Source organism: Anneissia japonica, unplaced genomic scaffold (genome assembly GCF_011630105.1).
Source record: "Anneissia japonica isolate Jap-2015-1 unplaced genomic scaffold, ASM1163010v1 scaffold287835_len3118868_cov185, whole genome shotgun sequence".
In the NCBI taxonomy this organism is placed as follows: Eukaryota; Metazoa; Echinodermata; class Crinoidea; order Comatulida; family Comatulidae; genus Anneissia; species Anneissia japonica.
Window position 1 is genome coordinate 808,640 of NW_022737223.1, and position 9,485 is coordinate 818,124.

At 33.6% G+C, this 9,485-nt stretch overlaps 1 protein-coding gene across 1 annotated transcript in view; it reads left to right on the plus strand.

Moving 5' to 3' along the window:
• LOC117117204 overlaps nt 1-9,485 on the plus strand; it is a 33,934-nt gene that overhangs the window by 1,852 nt on the left and 22,597 nt on the right. The window contains exons 2-3 of the mRNA XM_033261432.1: nt 6,681-6,743; nt 8,018-8,066. Of these exons, the coding sequence (XP_033117323.1) occupies nt 6,684-6,743; nt 8,018-8,066 (109 nt within the window). The 5' untranslated portion in view covers nt 6,681-6,683. The remainder of the gene's footprint in view (nt 1-6,680; nt 6,744-8,017; nt 8,067-9,485) is intronic.

The following is a 9,485-nucleotide window of genomic DNA, read 5'->3' on the forward strand; positions in this document are numbered from 1 at the left end:
CATGTATAGCATATAGGTCTTGGTAAATATTGAATAAATTTATGTATAGCTAAACTTCATATCATAATGCAGAACATTTTGACTCCTTTTCACCGATGTGAATACTAAATTGTGACAACATTATAATGATAAGAATATAAAACACGTACTAAGAAGCCTGCACGATTCAGTAAGAAATGATTTTCTTGGTGATTATAACAGATAAATGCATTAAACACAAGACAAACGTAATAACAGCCTTCAGTTTAATATACATTGATTTCTTTAACGATTTTCCAATCCTTTTTATCTCAATTTCCTCCATGTTTAAATAAAGTAACAATACTGTAGGTATCGTGTGTGTACCAAATTGGTTTTATAGATCTCGATCATAAAATAATTTAATTTTGTTTAAGAATCTGAATTTATGTAGCGCCTTTTCACAATCCAATATAAAAGGCGCTGCCCATCATTATTTCCATGGTCACTGGAGTTACCAAACCGGCACATTTTGTACGATATTCCCTGTTCCCAGCCATGCTGATTTACACGCAAAACCCATACATTCAATGCCCTAACATCTACCAGGTTTATACCCCTCGGTGAAGGGGGAATCGTAGGCCTAAGTAAAGTGCCTTGATCAAGGACACATGCAATTGGGCGTTGATCTTAGAAGTTTAACACCTTAAGCCGGACACTCTGCGTCGTACGACCGTCGGCCGACGAATCTAACTCCGCTCCCTGTGAGCTTTAAACGACGCGACACCGTCTGCTGATTGCCAGTGGCAGTGTGAGCAGATCGTCATTTGTAACGACCCATTGCGCTCGCGTCGTGGCGTTGCCTTCTCCATAGAATCGCGTCGGCCGACGTCCCGTCGGACACAGTGAGCGCCCGGCTTTTAACGCTGTTGCACACGCTACCTCAGTACAGTAGACATAATGTCTCAGGGTTCGACACGTTTGTTATTGATATTGTTTGTAAAAATTTATAACCTTGACTTTAGTTCATCTGCTATTGGATAAAAGGTATCTTATTGATGAACCACAGAATTGTAAGATAAAACCATAAAAAACAGTTAGAAAGCCATGTTAGCAGTCGAGGTTGTTAGAACCATCACTTGTTCATCTTATCAAACGCCATCAGATCCGTTGTTTAAAGCACTTAAGTCGTTAAAATTAAAGTTAATAAAAGTCCAAGTTGCTACTTTTATCTCTCTTTTTTTTTATTCTTCCTTCATCCATGATGAGCTTATTCAAAAATGTCATTAATCATGGTTATAATTTACGAAGCATTTAGTTAATAGTTTCGTTTGTAAGATTAAAAAGTTCTAAATATTTTATTTCTATTTTCGGTCTTAGACTCTGTAATGAGTTAGATGTCAATATTATAATTCACCTTTTCTCTTTACTTTTTACAAAAAAAAAAAAAATTTAATCTTTGTATTCCAACTATTAAGCGTTCATGCCAACTTTACTTGATTTCTTTTGATTTCGCATATCCATCTGTATGCGTATATGAATGCATAATATATTTGTTAGTAGGCTCAAGAGAGCCACAGGGGCCGCGGTACAAAATTCTCTGTTGAGATTCATGGAGAGCGATTTTATGGTTTAGGATGGCCCAAAATTATACTTTTAGACCACAATATTAGGGATTGGCAGTCATATTACCTTCAATTGGATTTATAAAACTAAATATCTTCAGTCCAACGACATTGTCGTAGCGTCAGACAAGGTCTGGGGGTGTCCATGTTTGTAAGTAACTTCGGGACATTACTGATCCCAATGTTTTCAAACGTGCACTCAAGAATCACTTTTTGCCTAGGACCTCCAATTATTATTTTTCTGAGTGTTGTGTTTGTATAACACCTATATGAGAAGCAAACATAACAGAGAACTTAAAAAAAAAAATCTAGTACAACTCATCGGAGGGCGTGATAAAAAAAATATTAATGCTTCAGGCTGAATTGGCAAGTACCGATATGTGTAATTAAAATTGTATCAGCAACATTATGTTATTCGAAACTCTACGGTATTCATATTGTAGGCCTATTTCATAATGCATAGCATATTGCATCCTATGAATACATAACACATGTTTTATTTAATTGCATATTGTTATATTTCACAATACCTTGCAATATTATATTTATGTCTCGGGCATTCAGAGGTGCCATTATTTCAAAGAGATAGTGTATCTCCATGTTTAAATCTTGTAACCGCATTTGAAGAGGAGAAGTAGTGGTTCTACAGGTTGTCAGTATTCAGAGGTTGTTCAGCAACCATAGTGGGGGCTAGGGTGGATATTCTCTCAGACCCTGCGAACTTTAAATCTTGTACCCGCGGTTAGACGTAGCGAGTCTTAGTAAAAACCAAATCAAACCCCCTACCCCAGCTCTTACTATAATGACACCGGATCACTTGCAAAATGCTTCCGACGGCATTTTTACAATTTCCTCCTGTCAAAATACCGATTTTCGCTAATAAAAATTTACAAAAAATGTGCGAGGACCAGGTTTCCACCAAATCCGCTGCACGCTATCACCGACTCTTTTGGCAACGCTGATTATTGGTCAGTTGAATTAGGGGGCATTCCTCATTTAGTCGGGGACAGCTTCGCAGTGCCAGGATTGCAGTGAAAACGCTGTATGTAGCGACTGTGTGGAGATTCTATGTAAACCAGGCATTAACGCAACAAATGCAACACACATGAGAATTCATAATTCAAATTAACAGCACAGGAGCTACACAGCTACCCCACATGTAAACCAACAAGAGACAAAAATGAGATGCCTACATCTATCGTACGGTAAAATTTTAGCTTGTACTATCCAGCTTTTATTTCATTCTTATTCGTTTCAGAGCGCATGATCGTGACGCCGCCGGATTATTTTATCCGTTAGCGAGTTTGCTTTCCGTTCTCCGTGGCATCTCATTGGCCGGCGACCGTGGATGAAGTGCTTGTCCTAAATACATTATTTAGTTTGTTATTAATGAAATGTATGCTGACACAGTGTTTTTTACCGATTCATTAAAATTGCCATTAAGTCATGGTTACCCATCATTAATGTAAACAACACCTTCATTATCCCAAAATGCTTAATGGTGAAGTAGGCCTATGTGATGACAGAAAAATTTTCACAAGCCAAGCTGTCTAATCTAACGATCTTATCATATCAGCACCATTGTGTTTATGATTGGCTATCATAATATACCCTTAAGACAAAGTTGATACCACAATTAAAGCGTTTTATAGATCATCGCTCGTTGCGAATGTACGGAACTTGACTCAAGACATTACAGAAATATTCGTATTCATTGTGTCATATGTTTTTATAAGGTAGATTTCCCTTGAAGGGACATGGTTAGAAAAAAATATTAAATCAATTATTTCGAAAGAACGAAATAACATTTTCATTCCCTCAAAATAATATTTCGTTCCCTCAAACTATTATTCCGAGGGATAAATAATTCCAATAATATTTTTTTGTCTTACAACTTAGTCTGATAAACATATTACTGTTGATCATTAGGCGCATTAACAATAATAATGAAATACCTTTGACATAGGCATAGACTTCTTTTACTGTAAATTGTTGTAACTGGCCATTGTATGTTAATCTCAATGATTGCTCATCTTTGAATCTTTGTTTTTTACGGAAAGATGCTGAAGAGAGCCACAGGCGCCGCGGTACAACATTTTCTGTTGCGATCCATCGTGGAGAGCGATTTTATGGTTTAGAATGGCCCAAAATTGTACTTTTAGACCACAGTATTAGGGATTGGCAGTCATATTACCTTCAGTTGGATTTATATAACTATATCTTCAGTCTAACGACATTGTCGTAGCGTCAGACAAGTACTTAGAGACATTACTGATCCCAATGTTTTCAAACGTGCACGCAAGAATCAGGTTTTGCCTAGTCCGTACCTCCAATTATTATTTTTCTGAGTGTTGTATTTTTGTTGTAATATAGTGGTGCTCGTGATTTCGTACATGCTACCTGAGTTTTTCTCTGAACAATGAAACTTATATACCTACATGGTCTTTCTGCCATAAATAAAGCAAGATAAGAATTGACTAAAATTAAAGTATAATCGATATAAAGCCGGGTTTCCACTGGCGAATTTATTCGCGCGAATCGAAATCGTATCAACACCATTATGTTTATGATTGCCGCTTATCAAAATATACCCCTAACGCAAAGTTGATACAACAAATTAAAGCGTTTTCTAGATTATCGCTCTTTGCGAATTTACGGCACTTGACTAATATCCACCAAAGACAGATATTACAGAAATATTCGTATTCATTGTGTCATGTGTCTTTATAAGGTAGAATTCTCTAGATATCCTAAAGGGACATGGTTAGAAAAAATAGTATATCATTTCGAGAGAACGAAATAACATTTTGTTCCTCGAAATATCATTTTGTTCCCTCGAAATGCGGTAATAGTTCGTTCCCTCGAAATATGATTTCGTTCACTCGAATTAAGATAATATTTTTTTAACCATGTCCTTATGACACTCCGGAAGAAGCAGAATTTATATAGGCCTATCGAAAATCATAAACATAAACAGAATCATCCTTGGTTACCAAAAGTATTGCAGTTACCAAGATTCCTACTATTCTTCAGTTGCTATTATCTTAGCGCTCGACGATCCGCAATTCTATTTAACTTTGGTAAGGTATTGATCTCCAATGATCGTTTTAAAGCATGGTTGCCGGAAAGATTACAACCACTCAGAACATTACGAAAGACTAAACGATACATTATGCCTTCATTGTAGAACAAGCCAAATGTATACCACTCACACTTTAGTCAAACTAATGAATAGTGAATAAGTAATTCCAAGTGAACATGTTTGATTATGTACTGCAATCACTAAATATGTTTTGTCAATTTATTTACTATTATTAATAAGCCTAACGTATTAATGTATTAATTTACTTTTTTTGTTCAAATGTATATTTTTCTACTTATTAGATGTGGGCAATAATTTTAAATTGTTAATTTGATTGAATAAGAGTTTTTGTGAATTCAGATAATTTTTGAACATTTCTATGTTGCCTTCTATGTGTTCATTTATACCAATAAATAAAATAAAATTTAAAAAAAACATGATTTCCTTAATAATTGCATACTTTACGAAAAATGTGCTAAATTTTAGTATCATCAATGCTAATAATTGGTGTCCCTAATCCCGCTACCAATGCCGTAGCCAGCAGTTGGGACAGTCCCACACTATTTTTCTATTGGGTCCACAAAGAATGGGTCCATATTTTTAAAGTGGGTCTAAATTAAGCTGTTTTATGCACAAGGTGAGTCCACTTTTTGAAAAATGAATTTCATATTTTTGAGTAAAATGCGGATCAACTTTTATGAAAATGGGTTCAGATTTTTCATATTTGCGTAAAAAGAGTCCACATTATTTGTTTGAATTTACGAGTAAATGGGTCCACCCTGATATAGTCCCGCACTGTTTGAAAATCCTGGCTACGGCATTGCCCGCTACCTATAATTTGGTTTTTATTAGTTGTAACTAGGTAGGCCTATAATTTACAAGATGACATTATATAAACTCATTATGAAAGCAACGAAGCAACACACTTTTTCGTTTAACAGATATTACACCAAAATATTATTGAATATTTTATCAATATCATTATAAATAAATTTACAGACACAAAATATGTATTTCTGATAAATATTTATATTAATTATATTATTCATTCATATTAATTTACTCCCTAGATTATTAGGTAAAAATGATGATAAATTAAGATTCAGCTGAAGCATACCGGTAACGTGTAAACACGCTGAATAAAATCTACGGTCACTCATGAAAAAAAGTAAAAATAGCAATAGAAATAGCAATCTAATAATCTGCGGAAATTCGTTAAAAAGAGAGTTTAAAAACATTTTGTAGGACCTTCCTGATTCGAAATGCAGTTTTCTGGTTCCTTCGATCAACACGTATTCGCAACAGAGCTACATCGTCAGTGAGGAAACCTAACACGAATGTAGTCTATTGAAGATTTGTTTAATCAAGGACACTTTAATAACCATAATTCAGATTCTATATCTAGCCTACATTTCAATATATTACTATCTACATAGGGCCTCCCAAATCACTAATCTAACCAACAGCATTTCATCAGATTTTGTAATCAGCAATGTCGAGACTAAAGATATCAAACGTTTAATCTCAATTGATTTATAGTCTAATTTTAAGTGGGACGTTTTACTGTTTCTTTTTACCGTTTCGTAAGTGCAAAATGTACAGTTTATTTCAACTACCGTATAATAGAAATTTACAATAATATAAAGGTCAAAACAGGAAGTAAACTAATTTCTTGTCATTTTCGATTTTTAAAGAAATGAGAAGAAAACTAATGAACACACATATACATACATACACCTACAAAACAAAATGTTAATATAGGCCTATATGTAAAATCCTTACATTGTCTGCCTTGATTTAATGATGCGTATTGTCAGTGGCTTTGTAACCATATGCCTATACAGGTATTTATTGTTAATAACTTTCAGTTATATTGCATACTTAAGTACTCAAAAGTTAATTAGTTTGAGTCAAAAGAAAATAATTTTTTGTTCAAGCCTTTTGCCAGTTGATGTATGGGTTGACTGGTTTCATTGAATCTGTAATGAATTATTAAAATCTCTTTATTTTATTAGGTTATGATGAGAATTGTTCAGAAAATGAAAGTTTTTATCATCATAGTATGTCTAATTACTAAGGTAAGACGATTTGTTTTTGTCCTATTATAGGCCTAATTGTTATTGTGATTAATTTACTCTCTCTCGGTCAAATTCTCAAAACGGTGAAGGGCTAAGTCCTTTCTGAATTTGTGCCCTGGCCGACTTTAATATTTAGTAATCAAGTATTATTTTATTTCACAAAACAGTAACTCCTGTCTCTTATACAATGAAAATTACAGTATTTTTAGCATAATAAGGGTTTAGCATTTTATTCATTCTCTTGTTCCTACACTTCTGTTATCATGGCGCATCGAGATTCCATGAGACAGCCTAACAAGGTACCCCACAGTATATAGCATTAGGCATACATTATTGAATCCTACGCGAATTCTTAACGTCGTCTTCTATGATGTAAATTGGCAATTAAGTTAGTCAATTACATTGCACACTGCGTTCTTGCTTTCACACGAAAATATTGTTAGATGAAAAAGAAAAACTATAAATCGAAAACAAGTATTCCAAAAGATCATAATTATTCGATACTCTTGTGACAAACAAGGCATTAGTAGAATTAGAAAAAAAAAATACATTATTCGATTTTTTTCAAATCCAACAGTAAACCTATTAATAGTGTCCATTGTGAATGATATGACGGGGTAAAATTGTAATCATACACATATCTATTATTGTACCAAGGTTATTTTTTGTCCCTGCCTGTTTTGTGTAGTACGGATTATGTTTAAAAATAGACGGGCATTTTCAGTTTTGCAGTCGCGGTTTTGCTAACTGCATGAATAGATATGTTTTTGTTTTTGTACAATTATAACAGAGCCCCTTAAGAGAAAAATGTGCATGAAATAGTTGTATTGCATGGCCATTATTGCATGGCTTTTGCCAGCAGTTTGCGTATTAGCGCTTGTCGTAAGGGTTTCTGTTTGTCCATATCCTTGTGAATTAAAATTTGTTTAAAATTTTATATTTTTAGTTATTTTCTTAGTGCTTGTTGTTTTTGCATTTGCATTATTGTTATTATTACTAGGCCTATATTATTATGCATATTATTAAGTATTTTCGGCTTATCTTAGGCCTATTATATGTCTATTATTGGTCTATTATTCAAGCTTGAGGCCTGTTAATAGGAATATTAGGCCATTGGTCCTCTTATCAGACCTAATTTTATTACTTCAATTTTGATTAGAGGTCGTAATATCGAAACCACTTATTAGTAATAACTTAAAACCACTTTGATCAGTCAAAATTTATTTTGTCAAAGAAAGACGCACATTGTTATATTACTGTAATGTTTTTTTCAGATTGCAACTAGTAAGGCTTTGGAATCTAATTTCAAATACCTATTTACAGGTAAGTAAATATTTACTAAAAATTAACAAGACGTATTATCTGTGGTGTTCTCAGGCTAAATTACAACTCTCCAAAAGTTTGTGCTGGTTTATAATGATTAACTATTTGTCCGATCGTGGCGCCACAGCTGAACTTGATAGCTTAGGCCCAAAGAGACATTGGGCTTATTCGACTGGTTCATTTCGTTGACTACGATTTTTCGTTGAGTATAATTTTCATTCGACTGGTTCGTAAAATAGACTGCGTTGAAAATTAACGTAGATCAGAGTGCGTTAATCAGCGATCCATGTGACCAAAACAACTATGGCCAACTGGTCAGTTTAGCAACAACATTTGCGTTGATATAATTTAGATTAAATTTCAGAAAATAAAAATTATAATATTTACCCACATGAAGTCAAACAATAATTGTTAGCTAACAGAATTCAAAAACTAGATGAAAACATTTTTTTAAACAAAAAATGCATACTGCCACAATCCGAAGCAACCTTGATTTATGCAGTGTGTATCGCGGTAACTATGCAACCATTTTGTTTTTTCGAGTATGTAAATAGTTGGGTCTTCCCGATAAAATATTCATTACTTACATCGTAGATCAGTTGATGCTGATTCATCACACGGCCTAGCATCACGTCAGTAATTTCACTTTTTGGATATATAAAATAGAACAAAATAACAGAAACATAAAAGTCTAAATCTGTATAAAATTTTCTTTGACAAAATATGTTGTATGCTCATCATGTGCATATATATGGTCATGATATAATGTTATCAGGACCATATTTAGGCATGTCACATGTTTTTGTCTAATAAAATGTGATAGCCTGGACAGTGCTTAAGCCGCGAATGAAATAAAATAAAATGATTATTTAAAAAAAAGGAAACAGAATAGATACGGTAAAACATAAAGCAAATATTTTTGATATAATATTGCTACAATCTTCTAAAATATATAACAGTCAAAGTCGCTCTTTACAAAGAAAAAAATATAATACACATCAATTATAATGGCACATCAATATTTAAAATACGTTTATATTATCATTTTTAGTTTGAGATAATCCTCAGCACCCGGTTCGTTAGACATTGCGTATTCCGAATGCGGAATCGTGTGCCAGTAATCTTGATCGTGGGACGGATGTGCGATAAATCATAAATACCGGCGTTTATTGTTGAAAAGGGTATTTTGAGGGGAGTTTATTCGAGGGAGGTGCTTATTTTCTTTTTAATGTAAAATGGATACGTATGCCTATATACTAAAATAAACGCCCTTAATTTAATTACTTATACTAATAAAGACTTATTAATCCCAACCAGGTTAGAAAAAAGTAATTCTACTGGAGTAGAACATTAATAGAATGTAATGAGAATTACTAGAACGTTTATTAGAATAAATACGGTATATACTGTCTCTTATAC